The sequence below is a fragment of the Lepidochelys kempii genome, chromosome 3 (assembly GCF_965140265.1).
Source record: "Lepidochelys kempii isolate rLepKem1 chromosome 3, rLepKem1.hap2, whole genome shotgun sequence".
In the NCBI taxonomy this organism is placed as follows: Eukaryota; Metazoa; Chordata; order Testudines; family Cheloniidae; genus Lepidochelys; species Lepidochelys kempii.
The window spans coordinates 35,178,419-35,197,824 of record NC_133258.1 but is presented as its reverse complement, the minus strand read 5'-3'; the positions used below and the strand labels follow the sequence as shown (position 1 = coordinate 35,197,824).

The window sequence follows — 19,406 nt, the reverse complement described above, 5'->3', positions numbered from 1 at the left end:
CTTGTATGGGCATAAGACCTGGACCTGCTACAGGCATCATATTAAGCTGCTAGATAAGTTCCATTTACAACATCTGTATGCCGTACCTTGCATCAAATATGGCAGATAAAGTTACCAGTAATGAGGTTCTGGAATGTAGTCACTCTACACAAATTGAAGCCATGTTTATCACATCACAGTTACCCTGGGCTGGTAGGGTGTTGAGGATGGATGACACCAGCATGCCAAAGCAGTAGCTGTCTGGCAAACACAGTGTGCAACTGCATATGAGGCAGCACAAGAAACGCTTCAAGGACACACTGAAACATAACTTGAAACAGTTCAATGTTGATTTTGACAGCTGGACTGATGTTTACAGATCATGCTGGCAAGCAGTGGTCAATGATGGATTTACCCAATTCAAGATTAACTGCAGTATGGATCTTAAAGGATACAGGCAGAGTTGTAAACCTCAGCAGGCACAGACTGTAATCCCTTCCTCGGCATCAAGACATAAAACCGCCTCAGCATCATCTTTGGTCATGAAGGACACCAACAACAATGTGAGCTATTAAATAGATGTCTGCTGGATAGCATGTGGTTAGATTATGGGGATACAGAGTAAAGAGTAGAACTCAAGACATTATGGATCCTACTTTGTACTTAGACCTCAAGCTCACATTTCCTTTCATATACAGATATGAACTCTGAACTTCCACCTTCCTTTTCAATGTATTAAGCTTAGCTATAAAATGGTTTCTATTGATGTTGTTATCTCTACAATAAACTGAAAAGAGTTTATCTGAATCTTATAACAGGAGGCATGGCAAAATGCACTTGGAATTGTGAATTTAAGAACATAAGAATGGCCATACTGGATCAGACCAATGTTCCATCTAGCCTAGTACCTATTTTCTGACAGTGGCCAATGCCAGATGCTTCAGAGGGAATAAATAGAACAAGACAATTATCAAATGTTGTCCAGTCCCAGCTTTTGGCAGTCAGAGGCTTAGGGACACCCAGAGCATGGAATTGCATCCCTGACCATCTTGGCTAATACCCATTGAAGGACCTATTCTCCATGAACATATCTGATTCTCTTTTGAATACTGTTATACTTTTGGCCTTCACAACATCCCCTAAAGATGAGTTTAACAGATTGTCTGTGCATTTTGTAAAGAAGTTCTTCCTTATATTTGTTTTAAACCTGCTCCCTATTAATTTCATTGGATGACTTTCACTTTCTCCCCACCAGTCATGATTTTATAGACTTCTATCATATGCTCCTTTATTCATCCAGTTTCTAAACTGTACAGTCCAAATCTGTTTAATCTCTCCTCATATGGAAGCTGTTTTATAACCCTAATAATTTTTGTTGCTCTCTCTGTACTTTTTCCAGTTCTAAGATACCTTTTTTGAGATGGGGCAAGCAGAACAGCATGCAGTATTAAAGGTGTGAGTGTACCGTGGAATTTGTATAGTGGCATTATATTTTCTGTCTTGTTATCTCTTTGCTAATGGTTCCAAACATTCTATTAGTTTTTTTGACTGCTGCTGCATATTGTGCAGATGTTTTCAGAGAAATATTCATGATGACTCCAAGATCTCTTTCTTGAGTGGTAACAGCTAATTTAGCTTATTAAGTGGCTGTTGGGTGGCTCGGCAAGCACTACAAATGCTAGAAGAAGCTAATTTAGACCCCATTATTTTATATACATAGTTGGGATAATGTTTTGCAATGTGCATTACTTTGCATTTATCAACATTGGTTTTCACGTGCCATTTTGTTGCTCAGTCACCCAGTTTTGTGAGTTCCCTTTGTAACTCCTCACAGTTAGCTTTGAACTTAACTATTTTGAGTAATTTTGTATCTTCTGCAAACTTTTCTACCTCACTGTTTACTCCTTTTCCTGATCATTAATGTTGAACATCACTGATCCCAGTACAGATCCTTGGGGGACACCACTATTTATCTCTCTCTACTGTGAATACTGACCATTTATTCCTACCTTTTGCTTCCTATCTTTTAACCAGTTACTGATGCATGATAGGACCTTCCCTCTTATCCCATGACTGCTTACTTTGCTTAAGACCCTTTGGTGAGGGACAATCTCAGACTGGATCACCCTTTCCACACATTTGTTGACACCCTCAAAAATTCTAATAGATTAGTGAGGCATGATCTCTCTTTACAAAAACCATGTGTGCAATTTCATGGGGTTCACTCACCATTAGGGGTGCCTCCTCCTGGCCACTCTGGGGATTAGCTCCTTCCACATGCTGCACTTTCCTTTGGCAGTCTCTCCACCCATCTTTGGAACTCCAGGTACTCCTTCTTTGTAACTTGGCCCTCAAGCCAGGTCACTATGCGCCCTCATCTCTCGGGGTATCAAAGTCTTTCAGGACAAACTGTCCCAGGAAGTCCGCTCTCCCCTGCCTGGTCTGTGCCACTTCGCCAGTGCCTGGTAAGGGAACATGAGCCCACTCTCTACTCCAGGACCCAGTTCTGGGGCCATCTCATCAGCACCCAAGTTCTGCCCTATGCCATACCTTGCTGCTTTTCCCCTGAGCCTTTCCTACCTTTCTGGCTCTCCCTGAAGTCTGGGTTTGCCACTCACACACCCTCCTCCCAGGGAGTAACTGTAGACTATCCTCTATAGTCCCAAACATACCTCCCTTCTTCCAGAGGGTGACTGCAGACTCCTTCCCTGCAGCCCCTAGCTGCTCTCAGCTCCTGGGCTTTATACAGGCTCCTCCTGTTCCTGCCCAGTCGAGCCATATCTAATTAATCCCTGCTCCCTGACTCCTCCAGATGCAGTCTGGGGACTTAATTGGCCCAGCTAGCCAGTGTAACCCCACAGACCTTGTGTGGGGTGGACACCCCATCACATGCACCTCCTTTTGTGTGACGGTTTCCATTTATGCATATAACTAGCTGTTTATGTGCACAGTTACAGGAAATGGACATTCAGGGTTGGCATGCAATAGTTCATGTGTTTTTACACACATTTGTGAGAATTTGACCCATCTTGTCTAATTTTTAAAACTTACTTAGCTGTTAGACAAATCAAAGGACAAAGATAGAATGATTTTAAAGTTACTGCTGTGATTAAGTTTAGGCCTTGTCTACACTAGAAACGATTTGTTGGTATCACTACGCCTGTACAATTATAACCGCAAACATTCCAAGTGTAGATGCAATTGACACCAACAAAAGAGTGCTTTGCTGGTATGGCTTATAACAGTTCCCTGAAAAAACGTTTTTGTTGGTAAAGTAATTGCATCTACACTTTTGATGGTATAAAAATGTCATAAAAAGAAAAATCACAGCCCTAAGAGATATTACCACACTGGCAAAGGCCTCTAATATAGACGAAGACATAGTGAAAGAATTGTTTTGTTCTGAGCACCCTTTCAGATTTCAAATCAGGCTAATCTCTTTGATGTTGATGATCATGTGGACAATTCAAGTGTGAGAGTATTTGGATATAATGGACAATGAGGAAGTGTTGGAGTAATCAGTGGAGCATGCAAAAGGACTGATTAAATTGACTTGCCTTGTGATCAACAATTTTTAATTTTAAAGGTTCATTGTGATTTTGTGATTAATTTAAATCCTGTCTATTTTGACATCTACTTCAGACATGCAGAATCAGCCTACTCAAAGCCAAATAAATTATATTATTCTCTAGCTCTCACTTCCCTTCTTTCCATTAATTTGGTATACTTTGAATACTGTATACAGGGCTTCTCCCTATTTCACGTGCTGTTCTTTGGTAGATATTGTAAGAAAGATTAACTTCATAGAATGCCTTTTTTAAAGCTCAGTTTTGTTTTTAGATGTACTGGATACAGAGAGAAGAGATATGTTTAGGTTCTTCTGAGAGGCATTGTGTTACAGAGAATTGAACAGGGTGCTGGGGGCACGGGGATAGTGGGTAATCCCACTTCTATTTTTGAGTCATGCAACTTTGTGTAAGTCATACTAGATCAAATTCCAATTTTATTTTACAATTTAATTGACTTCACATGAGTTGTACATTAGCTCACAATTAGACCCTGTGTCTGTTACTTCCACTGTCAAATGTTGATAATGCTTACCTACCTCACCTGCAGTCAGAAAGGGTTCCCAATGAGTACAAGTTATTGTTTCTCTTGTCATCCACTTCTTTTAGGGCTACTTATGTCAGGTAACTCACATCATTCTGAATTGTAGGAATGAGTATGTCATGGAGAATATGATGATGATGTCCTTTTAGCAGAAACTGAGATTTGTGATCGGCTAGGTGAAGAAAAAAAAAGAGATGTGTACAGGTTCCTGTCATGAAACAACCATTTTACTAGAACGCCATGTCAGTTAGTTACTGCAAATGTTACTGTATGTACTGCTATCAATTCCTGCAATCTCTTTCCTGTTTTCTTTATTGGAAATCAGACCCCTGACAACAATCAGTTACATTTATGGACCTTTAACTTCTGTGGATTTACACCAAGGGAAAATCTGGCCCAGGAACAATAATTATTCTATAACTGGACACTTCACTCAGTTACATCATATTGTAGAACTGCTTCCTTGTCCAGTGTTTAGGGTAAATATTGTGACTGAAAATTCTGTTTTTCATTTTCTTCATTTAGAAGTGAAACTTAATTAAAAGATGATGGCTAATACAGTAGCACTATTTATTTCTGGATAGATGCAGCAGATGAGTGCTTAGTTTTCATTGAACTGGAGATCATAATGTGATAGGGTCTTTTTAGTTTAATATTCAATAATTTAGTTAAATATCTATATATTAGCCTTGCTATTGAAAGGGGGTTACGGAAGTAATCTATTTTTATACTGAATATTATCGTTCTATTCCTACTTTTTCTATAGATGGTCTTTATTGCATGGATTTCAAAGGATGCTGCTCTTTCCATGGGACCGTATTTAATTTTGTCACTCAAAAGCTTGTCTCTTCACCAACAGAAGTTTGTCTCAGAAAATATATTACCTCACCCACCTTGTCACCCTATCCAATGTTACTGTTATTTGAGACCCTGATTCAACAAAGCACAAACATGTACTTAACTTTAAGCATGTGCTTTAGTCCCATTTAAGTCAATGGAACTTAAGCAAGTGCTTAAATAAACTTCTGAATCAGGGCCTGAGTTAGGTGTTTCATGCAGTCTTTCATGTCATATCACAGTCATATCTGATTTATAATACTGTGTGTATATCCTTCATAATTTCATAACATAGCAGTAGGACACTGTGCCTATGCTTCTTTTTGCAAAGTTATAATGTAAAGGTATTATAACATTTTGACCTTTTATTATATGAACACACCTCACTGGAAGACACATCTGGAAATAGCTTGTTATTAACTGTACTGTATTTTAATTATATGAATTATAAAGTACATATTTTGGGTATTTTTAGATGCACATTTTTAAAGATGTAGTTATGTGTTCACCTGGCTGGTGTACATCAGGTGCATGCAGAGTTGTGCCTTTAAAAATCTGTTCTGTAACTGCTTCGTGATAGAGAAATTTGCAGAGACATAGGTTCATATATTATTTTATATTCAAAATAACAATTTGTTAACATTTGATGACTGTGGTTATGGTGCAGAGATTTATTTCCTTGTCAAGGCAGTGGACTCAGGCTTTTACTTACAGCAAGAGGGCTGTTTTAATGCTTGTCCTAGGTAGTTATTTCATTCATCTAATCCATTCTGAACTGTCTTCCTCTTTATTCTTCCAGTAGTGTGATCTTTACTACTATGGTATTCTAGCTATTAGCTGTTTAGTGTGAGATAGACCTTCACTATTTCACCCTTTCATGAGAATTATTATTTTTCCGACTGTCAAGGCTATTATGAGCCATTTTGTCAATAGTAAGGGTGTATTAATTTGGAAGGACAAGGAGTCATATAATATCTTGATTAGGGGATATTTATTTCTAAGGCTGTGGAGAGGTTATTAAGTATTTCTGGCCAAAAAAGTCAGTTCAGAATATGAAAATCTTATGTGTGAAATACTAGCTGTTTGCTGATGTTCAGAGAATTGTAATCCTTCGCAGATGTTTCTTTTATCCAGTCATCCTGATTTTGAGGGTGACTTCAACAATCATAGTTTGTAGCAGGGGATCTTTGCATGGATCCATAGAGCCAGTGTCTGGTTGTGTTGACAACCATGTTGTTTCTGTACCTGGCGCTGTGCTTCCAGCTGTGGAACGTCTTCTTAAAGTTGCAGACACCCATGCTTACAGCATGGTGCCGTGCTATGTGGTCAGCTGCCAGATGCTCGAAGATCAGATCAGAACTATTCATCGTATGCAGATTTTGTTTTGAGTATCTTTGAAGTGTTTCATCTCCCCTCCACATTTACAATTGCCAGAGCTTAATTTGGAATATAGTATTTGTTTTGATAGACAGGTCTCAGGCATATGAATTATATGACCAGCCCATCCCAGCTGGACATAAATCAAATGAGCCTCAATACGAACCAAACCGGCTTTTGCCAAAACTTCTGTGTTGGACACCCAATCCTGCCATTTGATGCCCAGAAGATGTTATGTGTGTCACAAATGGAAACTGTCAAGCTTCTTAATGTGCCATTGATAACAGGGCCATGTTTCACATCCATAGAGTAATGTTGTGAGGACAATAGCATTATACACTTCGATTTTTTTCTGTAAACAGGTTCTGTTACTTCCAGATTTGGTGATAAAGGTAACCATATGCAACACTGGCTTTCTTAATTCATGGGTCTGCAAAGATGTACTTAGAGGCTTATTGCATTTTTACCCTGATAGAGTCCTACTTTATATACTCTATGGGGGGAGGAGGGCTTTACAGTAAAACCTATTGTGTATCTTTCTGAAAACCCCTTAATACTGCTGAGTTGGTGTTTGTCATTTTCCGTACTGTTTTCCAGTCTCTTTTGTTGAACTGGAGTTTTTAGTTCATTTGCCTATTTGATTTTTTTACTTTTGTGGCAACAGATTTGATAGAGTTCAGCTATCAACATATATTGTATAAAACCTGCTCTATTTCCAAAACTCTTTCTTGTATGGAACTCTTAGAGGTTCTGAACCTGCATTCTTTATACACCTAAAAGTTCCACTGCTTCCAGTGATGGCTTTTGGTGCCCAAGGAATGCAAGATTAGGCTAATTATTTGCACAGCTCTGGCTACTAGTGGTAAAATGGGTTGCTTTGCAATATCCTTGCAATACCGTTTGTTCTCTGTGTTGGCAGCCTTACTGATGTGCCAAATAGTGTATTATGGAACACACACCATTGGCTGTTCTTCTCAAATGTAGATTTCATATGTCTTCAATCTTTTGGTTGACTTATTGTGAGTAGATGACAGATGAGAGGAATGTGTCATGAATGTAGTAACAAAATAAAGTGTGCTTTCATTGATTTTTTTATAAACTGTGAATGCAGAATCGTATATGCAAACAGTATATGTCTTGTGTATGTATTTTTTATGTATATATACATACTACATATACAATGTACTCTATATATTTCATATGCCTGATGAACATATAATGTTTTTAGATATTGCTTTTTGTCTTCCCTTTTTATTTTAGTTTTATATTATTTTCATTAGTAGCTTGGCTATTTTGTAACAACTGTGATCAACTATGCCTGGTTGTTTGACTTCCTTCAGTGAATCTGCCTACTCTGTAAGCATGCAGGTGCATCACTTTAACATGCATTAGTTTTGTTGCGTATTCTTGGTTGTTGCCTTGGCAGATCTTCTGCGTCAGGAAAAAAAATCACCTCTTGCCATTTTCTTTCACAGTAGCACAGAACACACAAACGATGTCTACTCAAACTATCATTCAGATATCAATATCCATAAAAACTCCTCCCAACTTCTGACCTGCAAAAGGCCATACATGCTGTGAAACATTACATCTTGCCTGGGCCTATGCACCATGAAAGGACAAGAGTTGTTGCTGAATCTGACCACAAAAACAACTGTCCTTAAAGCGATGATACTAATGGACTAGATAGACAACAGTGAATTAGATGACTAGATGGCAGTGGTTACTCGTAGCTTTTAGGTGATTTATCTGTTTGTTTATTAAATTGTAAATCCCGTTTTTGGCACCTGTGACCGTTCTGCTGGAAGTAGCTGTACTTAGGCTTCCCCGCTCTTGGAATGCAGTGGAGATGTGAGTTGCCTCCCCCTTCCCCCTTAATTTCAGAGACAAAAAGATCCGTGTAGCCCAGAGCCTTTACACTGGCCTCTCTGGAGGGGAAGAGAAGAAGCCCCAGCTGCTCTTTTTTTAACTACAAAGCAGGAAGACAGAAGAAACATAGGCCAGGGGAGGGACTGCCAATGAAGAGTGAGAAGAAGAAATAAGATAATCCAACCACATTCTGCACTCAACTGGACATGTGGATGTCTCATTGAGATCAATAGGAGCTCTACGTACATATCTGGGGACAGAATTGAGTCCATCATGTCTAGTGAACGCTGACACATGGTTATTTAGCATGGAAGTTGTTTTTGCTTTCTTTTCCTGGAGCTATAAATGTTATTTCTTGAAAGGGTACTAGTTACTTTAATGAAAGCATAAATTAGTATTTATATAGTGTTTTACATAGTTTAGGGAGACTAACTTATTGCAGTCAAAATCTGTATTATTTTAAAGTAAAACAAAGAATCTAATTATAAAATGTTTTATCACATTTATTTATTTATTTTGTAGACAAAGAGGGAGAATCCGAACAAAACCAGCCTGCAGAGGAACCCATACCAGAAGAAATTAATGAAAAAAAAAGGAACATAAAAAGATGATTTCAAATGTCATGTCATGTTGTGCTATAGAGGTACAAAAGATGTTAATACTTAATTTTCCCCTTATTCTCTTCCTTTCTGATTTGCAAAATGAGCTGGATTGAAATGATTGGCTTTAAGATTTTTTAAAAAACAATAGAAACTGGAGATTAAATATGCCTGATTCTGAAAATATCTCACTAGTGTGCTGGAATATAAGGCCCATGCCTGCACTATAAACTTACACTGGTATAACTACGTCGCTGAAGGGTGTGAAAAATCCACACCCCTGAGTGATGCAGTTATACTGAGCTTACCCCACTCTCATGGAGGTAACTATGTGTAGTTTAACTATGCCTATGGGAGCAGCTGTCCCATCAGCATAGTAGCATCTTCACTGAAGCACTACAGCGGCACAGCTGCACTGTTTCAGTGTTTTAAGTGTAGACCTGCCCTAAGGCTCTGGCATTTGTCCAAGAATCAAGTGAAAATGTTCCTTTATTCCTATATTGATTTGTGACCCACATTTTTTGAAGGCATTCTTTAAATTTTTCAGTAAATGTATAGATTTTTAGGCCAGAAGAGACCATGATAGTCTAGTCTGACCACCTGTATAACACATCATAGAATTTCACCCCGCCCGTAACTTGTGGCTGAACAAGTGCATACCTTTTAGAAGCCATCCAGTCTCAATGTAAAGATTCCAACTGGTGGAAAGGGTACTGAATTCCTTAGTAAGATGTTCCACTACTTTGTTATCCTCCCTATTAAAAATGTCATCTTTCCAGTTTGAACTTTTTTGACTAAATAAGGAAATATATTTTGCCTCATAAATGTAATACTTTACTTTCTACCTATATGTAACAACTATATGATATAAAATCATGGTGTTCGATCCATATTATTATTGCTAAAATTACTGCTTCAGGGCATGGATTTCCCCTACCCTTTTCTTGAGGATACCATCGTATCTGGTAGCATCCATTGATTCAGGGTGTCTAGTATCCTGTTTGAAATGCTGTTCCTGAGGATGGGAAGGTGAAAGCCATGACTGAAAGCCATGAAAGCCATGGTGAAGCCATGACTGTTCTACAATCATCTCACAGTAGCTGCTGGACACTGGCCTGATCCTCAGGGCTGGCCAGGTTCTCCTGGACACAGAACTTGAGTGGGGGCCTGAGGGTGGCTTTATGCTGTCTGTGGCTTTTCAGGAGGAGTTTAAGGTACAGGTTTTGATCTATAGAGCCCTAAATGGCTTAGCGCATACTGACCAAAGAAATCACCATCCCAGCATGCCATGCGTTTGTGTTGTAAATCAGTAAAGTGCTTGAGCTGATGCCCTGCTGATGTAGCAAGAGGCCTAAGGGCTTTGGAACCTCCCTCGGTCCATAGCAGCACAGAGGTAGGGTATGCTGCAAAGCTAGTCTTCAACCTTTTTTGAAAAAAGCCAGAGGAGAATTGTTGGAGCAGGATGGTGATTTAAGTTGGCTAGCTTGCTGGCTATAGGCTGTACTGAGCAGTATAGCTTCCGTTTAGGGATACTGAAGTGTTATTTTAGAGGTGGGTCTCTAATTTACGGGAAGGACTCCTAGAGTGTATGACAGCTCAAGTGCCTCTGATGACATCCACTACGATAATGTGGGGTGGGGACAGAGGTGGTTTTTCAGGTAGGTAAATCCTAAACCATTAGTTTAAATTCCATGGGGAAAACCACAGGCATCGTAAAGCCACCTTTTTAGTGTATGTATAAATGCAAATACATTAATAAATAATTCTTAAAAGTAAAACTCGTAAGCAGATGTGCAGGGCGGGGGGCAGGGAATGGGGATAAGCAAACCTGATTTAAACATTAAGTAGTTAGTCCTGATTGAGTAATCATAATAGTGCATCTCTATATAACTTTTAAAGGCAGCTACAGTGCTTGCAAATTCATATGGCCAGTGAGGGAGACAGTGTTTTCCAGTGATAACAGTAGTGGACTGGGAGTCTAGAGACCTTGGGTTCTATCACTGATTCAGCCACGGACTTTTTATGTGAACCTGGGTACATGTGCCTCACTTGTGTGTAAAAAGATGGTAATAATGATACCTACTTTTGTATATTATTTTGAGATCCTTGACTGAAGGAACCCATATAGGTGCCAGTGAGTTTTATTCATCTGTCAATGAACTCTATCTCAGATCAGGATTGAGCTTTAAATGTCAAATTGTTTCAGACTGGGATTTTAGTAGGTAAATTGGTGAACTCTTCAGTGCCTTTCAGTGATAGTTTTTCTTTGTGCACTTTCATATACATTTTGTTAGGCTCCTAACCTGCAATTTATAGTGTGATGCACTGTTGCAGAGCCCCATTGACTTCAGTGGGGCTCTGTGTGCATGTAGCCATCTGCTTGTGTACTGTCACCTATAGGACCAGAGCCTTAGGCCCCCAATCCTGCAAAGACTTTTGCACCTGTTTAATTTTATGCACTGTGAATAGTCCAACTGAAGTCAATGGGACTGTTCACAGTGCATAAAGTTAAGCACGCTAGCAAGATTGAGGCCTTAGATTGTAAATTGTTGTTTGTGGGGACTGTGTCATCCTAGGTGTCTATACAATATCTATCATATTTTGGGGGACTTCAGTAATAATAACAAACAACCACAGTCATCTGTGTTTTGACATTATCTTTTCATTTCTCTGTTTCAGGATTTTAATGATGCAGGCCAGGATGTAGTTTGCAACTCATGAAATATCATGCTTACTACAGGGGACAATCTTCTGCACCATCAGTTAAGACATAAAGTTCCTCATAAAGAAACAAATACATTCCTCCATCTTTCTTGCACAATTAGAAGTGTAAACCTTTAGTGAGTGGTTATGTGATCTATACTCAGTCATTGGGTATGTATACATGCCTCCTATTAAGCCTTGACTAGTACGTTTGAGAATGAAGGAGTTTAATTAGTGACTACCAAGTACTGCAATCTTTACTGTACATGTTGTTGATGATTAATTTTTTTTGTAATTTTCTGATGAGTTATTTCTCTGTTTCTGCCTAATCAGCAGGCATACTGCGAAATATAACGCACTTGCAAGAATATTACCGTCTCATAAGATGAATATGTTTGATGATTAAATTAGGTAGAATAAAGTAATAACAGTCACATACTCAAGGAGAATGACATGCTGATCCTTTGCTTTGGTTTGATGACCTTTATAAAAAACAGAATAGCATTTTAGAAACAATCCAATCTATTTCAAGTCAGTCCCAACATAACAAGGAAATGTAAAGAATCCTCAATAAGCCATATGCTTTTGGAAAATGAAGGAATTTCTCCTCAGTTAAATTAAAAATACCAGCCTTGATCTGAGGTCAACATGACATAAATCACTGAGGTAGCAAAAAATTCTCAAACCTGATAAGAAAACATATTTGCTGCTAAATTTAATTACTAACCTTGATCAGAAATGTGCTTGCAGCCTAGCATTCATATCAGGAAGAGACAGACTTCTGTGCAAACAAAATGAAATATCTGTTGTTTCCTGCATATAAAATAAATCCTTTCCTACCCACATTTTCCCTAATGATAAGCACCAGTTTTTAGCCATATCTTTACACAATGTAGTATTCATGAACTCGTAACTGTTCTTCCATGAAATACAATTGTTTGATGTAGGGCCAGCACAATTCTGATTGAGAACTAACATGCAGAAGATGAAAGATTTGGAACAACTTAGGCAATATTACTCCTTGAGCTGTCTGTGACTAAGGCCCTGATTCAGGACAGTACTTCAGCACATGCTCATGTGCTGTCCTGAATCGTGCTTTCCTGAATCATGGCCTATATGTTTAGTGTTTGGAGAACAGAGTGAGAGAATATGTATTCACACCCAGAAGGAAAAACCCTGGTGCTCCCCTGTCATTCTGTTTGTATCCATGTATTGTAAGCTCTTTGGACTGTCTTTCTCTTCTGTGTCTGTACAGCTGCTAGCGCAATGGGGTCGTGGTCCATGACTGGGGCTCCTTGGTATTATGATAATATGCATAATACATAATAGTAGAATAGTGTTTTCACTAATTAAGTCTCTTCCCAAGAAGAAAGACAGGAGATGAAAAAGAGGTCTTTGTAAGGTATTGGTTTGGTTTGGCAACCTTTGATTCAGGAATTATGGTGGTAAGAGCTGTTGCTTTAAATTAGATATCCATGGCTGCATATATGTATCATTCAGAAGCTAATCAACCTCTCCTATTCTGTGGAGAATCATTTTGGTGAAAAGGTTGAGGTCAGTATACAGAGTTAAAGGAAACCAAGGCCTGCTTTGTTCACTGTATTCCACAAACTCTTCTACTGTAGAGAGGCAAACGGGAAAGTGCTAGTCCTAAGGGACCTTATGCCAATGGAGGCTCATCATAGGGGAACAGATTCCACCCTTAGCACCCTCTACACTGCAATCAGGACAGCTGGGGCAGGAAATGTTGCTGCCAGCATTCCTCCAGTTCGCTTCCTTCTCCTTTAGCGAAATTTTTTGCTGGTGGGTTATGGTTAGAATCTGGTTCCTTTGTGCAGCTCAGGTGATGTGAAAGGGCTGGAGTATAATGCAAAATCTAGCCTTTAAAGTAAAGAAAATTGTTCATGTGTAATTCTTTTTCTTTTGAAGACTACACAAGATTTCCACTCACCCACATACCAAACCAAACTCTGCTCATTATATTGATTTTTGTTCATCTTGGCAGATAACTCTTGTGTGTTTGTTTCAACAGCGTATTTATGGGAATTTTTGCTTGCTGTGTTGTCAGGAAGTTACTGGATGGTTCTAAGGAGGACCCTGACAATTGGAATAGAGGGATTTGGGTGGGGGCTCAACTACCAGTACTGCAGAGGTCCTAAAAGCTAGCAGAATTCTTGGGACATTGTGTTTCCAACATAAGGAGCCAAGAGTCTGAGTAATTTGATGCTATCTTTACAGAAGAGTTATTACAGGTAAGCAATTTTCTTTACTAGTAAGCTGAAATTTAATTTGAATGTAGAAAAATAATACTCACTTTGGGATACACAGTGCAGCATAAGGTACAGATACTGGTCTAATTAAGTTTGTTTCCCATTATAGCATAATAAAAATAGCTCTGAAACATCAAGTTAGTGCAACTCTGAACTGCATAGCCTCCTTAAGTAGCTGTCAGACCTTGCATCTTTGTGCATGAAGTATAGGACAGTTCCCATTCTAACTTGTGAAATTTGTATTTCTGGAGCTTTTACAGGTTTAACCTTCATAAACTCAGATGGCTCAAGAAAATGGAATAGAGGGTAATATCTCATGTCCTAGACAAATTTCTTTAAATCACAAGGTCACCTTGTGCCTCAGCAAATTAAAAAACCACAAATTACAAGAACAAATTAACTTAGAAGAAGAAAGGTACAAATGACATAACTACAGAGCACTGAACAGGAAAGCATTGTTGTGTAGCTTCCGGATGCCAAGTACATGTTTAACACAAGATCTTGCATGGAAAAGCTGAACCTGCAGTTTTTTGGTTAGGATCTGTTTATTGGGAGGGAGAGAGAAACTGGGTACGCTATTGACATCTTGACTGAAGTAATGTAAACAATGAGATGTTGGTCTTAATGCTATCAAAGATGAGAAGAGCTCTCAAGTTACAGGTAACAGAGAGATGAACAAGATATTTACTAATTATGCAGAGTTTATTTGACCCAGATATGAGATCATTTTTTTTAAAGAGCACTTGATACTGGTAGCCAGCGTTTGATATGGTTGAATAAGGTCAAGATACCAGCATGGAGGATATTATATTTTGGGTATGTTTAATGTGATTTAAACATTTTACACATGTACCCCAGCCACGTTAGAAACAGAACACGTTAGCTATATATATAAAAACCTCATGAAAACCAGATTTACTTAACATTTAAAATAAGTGTAAAAAGGTATGATTAGAGCTAGCAAGGTCACCTTTGAAGAGTTCATAAAGTGTGAAATATCCTTGAAAAACAGGTTTAACCTTAATGTCACTGCTGGCACTGCTAGATTTGTCAAGAGGTGTTGGAGTGGGGCTCAGGGTCCCCAGACTCTTCTGCAGAGGCTATTGTCAGAAGCCAGCACGGCAGAAAGGAAGGCAGCACATGCCATGCCTTGTTTCAGAGTACAGCAATGGCTGCATGAGCATGTGGTCCTCTCCCTGACAATGCTACTGTGCATCTCTATGAAACATCAAGGCAGTTGAATTTCTCTGGAATGATGTCAAGGAGAAAGTGCATGAGAGTTAGAGATAACTTGTTCTTAGCCGAAAGGAATCCAGTTTGGTCCAGCATTCCAACAGAAGCCTGAGAAAGACAACCCAATATCTATCTTAATGCTGTTCATTTTTCAAATATTAGATGCTAATCCTGGATTCAGAGCCAAGGGTATGTCATTCAACAAAACATCCAAGATAGGCTAGGACCAGTGGTGTGCAGAGTGAAGGGGTGAAGAGGTAGAATTACTCCTTTTTGAGAAACTATGGGTCAGAGGCTCAGCTGGTGTAAATTGGTGCAGCACCATGTAAGTCAGTGCAACTAGGCCAATTTGCAACAGCTGAGGATCTGGCCCCATAACTCTGCATTTCCAACTTTCAGGCCTTTACTCGTTTTAGGGTGGTCTTAACTCAGAGTGTTTTTGGATTTCAAATGTTTTATTTTTAAAGAAGTTATAGCTCTAATTAGAGATGGGTCCAAGCCAGGCCATTTGAGCATCACTGAACTTTTGTAGGGGAGGGGTGCCAGATCACAGATGCAAACTATAATGGATGGTTCCATTCTCTACAACTGGCTAAACCAAAACTCTGGAACCAAACACTCCTGCCATTTGGGAGTTTTCCAACTTTGGATCTGAATTTTGCAGCTCTGACTCATCTATTGATTTGAAAGGTTTGGATTATTTTCCTTATGTTGTTGATACAAGTTTAGTGTTAATCCCAGTTTAGTAAAGTCTTTGGTCTAGGGCTGAGACCTTTGAGTCCTGATTCCCAATTTTGTTAAATAATCAGTAGATCACAACGAAGATAGACTTTCTTTTCTTTCCTGGGTCATATGAATTAATCTGTTCCTTGCCATTGTTCCTTGTTCCATAGCTATTATAGAACTTCAGTCCTTTTTTTTGTTTTTTTTACATGTAGTTTAGAGACAAACTGATTATAACAAAGATAACAGTGGGAAGGGAGGGGCATCTTTCGATATAAAACTATGTAAGAATTTCCAAATATTAAAAAATACTCTTTAAACTCATAGTAAACATTAAGCTTCTACCAAGCAAGCTATAGGAGAATGCTCATTCTTTCTGAGCTGTGATGTTAATCAGCTATTGTCACTCAAGACACATAAGTGGACATTGAGTTATGAGACACTGTTTTATTTGATAAATGACATTTCCAACTAGTATTTAAAAAATCAATTTCTACATAGCAGTTGTCATGTTTCACCTTATATTTGAACTGAAGTGCTATAGTGAAACTCATGAGAATGCAGATTATCAATCATTTTAACCTTCTTCACAATTTTTTTAACTCCCAGTTTAGCACATATTGAAAATAGCGGCAGATAAGACCATAAGGATTAGGTGGAAAATGTGGAACACACTAGCTGACCTTTACATATAAACTCTGTTGTTGCAAGCCCTACACACCTGTGAGCTGCAAAAGAAAGTAATAGATTCTTGTGGAAATAAAAAAAAACGTATAAAAATTTTTAAACACACACACCAAGACACCAGCCTTTTAGAATATCTTCTGTGGCAGTTGCTAATAATTTCTGGATTATAATAAGTAACATAAAACACTTTGAATGAGAACAGCTGTAGATACAGGTTTTTGGGTTTTTTTACAGATGCTGTATCTATTTTTGAGCAGTGAGTGCATTTGGAGAAGAAGGGACCCAATCATCTGAGTGCTCAGCTCCCAGTGGCTTTATGGAGGTGCTCATCCTCTTACAGAGCTGGAGTCAAAGGGGGAAATTTAGTTTAGGAAGGGATGGAATTTTGTTTTGTCATCATTTAGACTGTATATAGCCTTATTAGTCTTTGAAGCCACGAGGGATTTAAAATACAGAATTGCTTATGAAAGCCCAACAGCTGTAAGATAGGGAAAATACATGTTCCTTTTACAAGTGGTAAATATATGGGCATAAGTAGGCCAAAGAGCTAGCTATGAATATGACAAGATACTTCTTGTTAATGAAAAAATAGGACTAAAACTATACTTTTGCGGAGCTATATCTGGACTCATTCTGAAAATTAAGTTTCAACTTTCATGTGAGTTTCACCTTAAATTGATCTCTAGGCTTTTCCAATCAATCTTCACACATTAGATTGCTAATTCTGAGTTATAACGTCCATTGACAGTCTACACTATGGATTAAGTGTGAAATCATGCAAATACAAGTCACAAATCACAAAAGAAGAGGTTAGCCTCTGGCATGCTTAGCTGACATCTCTAGAGAAATTTCTCAGAAAGTGCTTATAGTATAGATCTTTGCCAAGATTGAAGTGCAAGATAGCAAATCCCTCTGGTCCAGTCTAACTCTTTCTACCTTAGTGCAGTAATTGCAAACAGGTCAGGAAAATTTGGTTTCTAGAGGAAATAATTTATCAAAACAACTTCAAGTGATTCCCAAAATGGAATTTGGAATTATGACTCTCTGGCTTATTAAAGTATTGATAGTTGTGATATTGACTTGCAGTAGGAAATTTTACATCATATTGTCAAGTAACACTACAGTATGTAGAAGTAAAAGACAAACAAAACAGAAATTTGCTATTGATTTCCCCCCAGAATGAAAACACAGCAGTCCAGATGGTCAGCTGCAGAAAATCAGTGCAGCTCCCTTGTCTTCTGTGGAGCTATGTCAGTGTATACCAATTGAGTATGAGGTGTTTTAAATACATAATAGAAATACATGCTAAATAAGCTTCCATTTTACATTGTGCTGTCAGCCTAAAGTATCCTGAAACATAGGCGCCGACTCCGTGGGTGCTCCGGGGCTGGAGCACTCAGGGGGAAAAATTGGTGGGTGCTCTGCACCCACTGGCAGCTCCCTGCCCCAGCTCGCCTCTGCTCCACCTCCTCCCCTGAGCGTTCCGCTTGATCCTGCTTCTCTCCCCCTCCCAGCGCTTGAGCCACAAAACAGCTGTTTCGTGCAACAAGCCTGGGAGGGAGTGGGGATGAGGGGGAATGTGGCGCTCTTGGGGGAGGAGGCAGGGCTGGGGCGGGGATTTGTGGAAAGATCCAATGGGGCGGGGCGGGCGCAAGCACCCACCGGCACCAACAAAAGTTGGCACCTGTGTCCTGAAAGTCTTCATGTACTGAGGGCTAACGCCTGCCCTGTGGTGCACGAGTGTGCAAGGCTGGGAACTTGGGAATAGGGAGCCCTTCCCACTGCACACACAGCCAGGCAGCTCCCTCCATAGATCACAGGACTTGTGCTTGGTTATAATGCTGGAGAATGCACCATGTCCCCAAGCTGTGCCTTGCCAAAATTGACCTCAGGTGCAGGAATTCACTGGCAGATGGTTGGGTATGCTCATCTCCAGGGCCAGATTAAGACCTTTAAAGGCCCTAAGAATGGAAAAGATTATTGTGCCCCCCATATGTAATTCAAAATAAAAACAATACTATACCATAAAATAAAATTTTATTTTTTGAAATGACACAAAACTTACATGTATGCTGAAATTAAAATAGCTTCTTTCTAGATTTTCTGATTGCAAAATTCTGGATAAGTTCATCGAAGCTGGCTCGACGAAGCATGTCTGCTTCCATACACACTAGGGAAAGTGAATCAAGTCTGTCCTGACACATTGTTGTTCTCTGAGGGTTTTTTATTCTTTTCAGCTGAGAAAAAGAGCATTCTGTGGAGCAGTTAGTAATCATCAATGTTAGAAAAATACGTAGTGCGATTTCTACATTTGGAAACACACATTGTATTCCGTCTTTCAGTATTGTGTCATGAAGATCAATGTGACTGAATTTCGTTTTTCCTGTTTCATTAAACTTTGCGTGCATATAACAGTGGAACTGCCGTACTTCTCCACAGAGATTCATATTCAAGTCAACAGGGTATGAGTCAACTAGCTCTTGGAAACCTTGTGAATATTATTCGTCAGATAAGTTCACATCGTTTAGAAAAGAAAATCTATTTGATACTTCTTTGTACACTTCACCTCTCCTCTTCATATGAGCTTCAAGTGTATCAATTATAGCGTAGTAAGTAGATGCGCAATATTACACAATGTACACTATATCTATCTATATCTATATATATATATGAAAGAAAATGAATCAAGTACGTATAACTCAGAAGAATATATCAATAATAAAACAAATTTATTGCAATACATGACAGGATCTGATTTCCTCGCATTATTTCGATCTACGTTAGCAGGACACTCTCCTGGTTTAGGTGGGGATAAGTAATAAAAAGAGAACAGAAAAACGGGAGAAGTGTGTATAGTGGAGTGTAAGGAAGTCTAAAAAAGTTCTGATTTTTCTCATGATGACTACTTTGATACTTTTTTTGAAATATCAAATTTTTTTTTAAAAAATCTTTTTTTTTTTGGTGCCCCCTGCTTTGCTGGTGGCCTAAGTACGTGCTTATTGTGCCTATTGGGTAATCC

At 38.9% G+C, this 19,406-nt stretch overlaps 1 protein-coding gene across 1 annotated transcript in view; it reads left to right on the top strand.

Moving 5' to 3' along the window:
* Positions 1-19,084, top strand: part of DCDC2C (doublecortin domain containing 2C) — a 115,250-nt gene extending 96,166 nt beyond the window's left edge. Inside the window, exons 12-13 of the mRNA XM_073336085.1 lie at positions 8,695-8,815; positions 11,451-19,084. Coding sequence (XP_073192186.1) covers positions 8,695-8,783 — 89 coding nt within the window. The 3' untranslated portion in view covers positions 8,784-8,815; positions 11,451-19,084. The remainder of the gene's footprint in view (positions 1-8,694; positions 8,816-11,450) is intronic.
* The last annotated feature ends 322 nt before the right edge of the window (positions 19,085-19,406 follow it).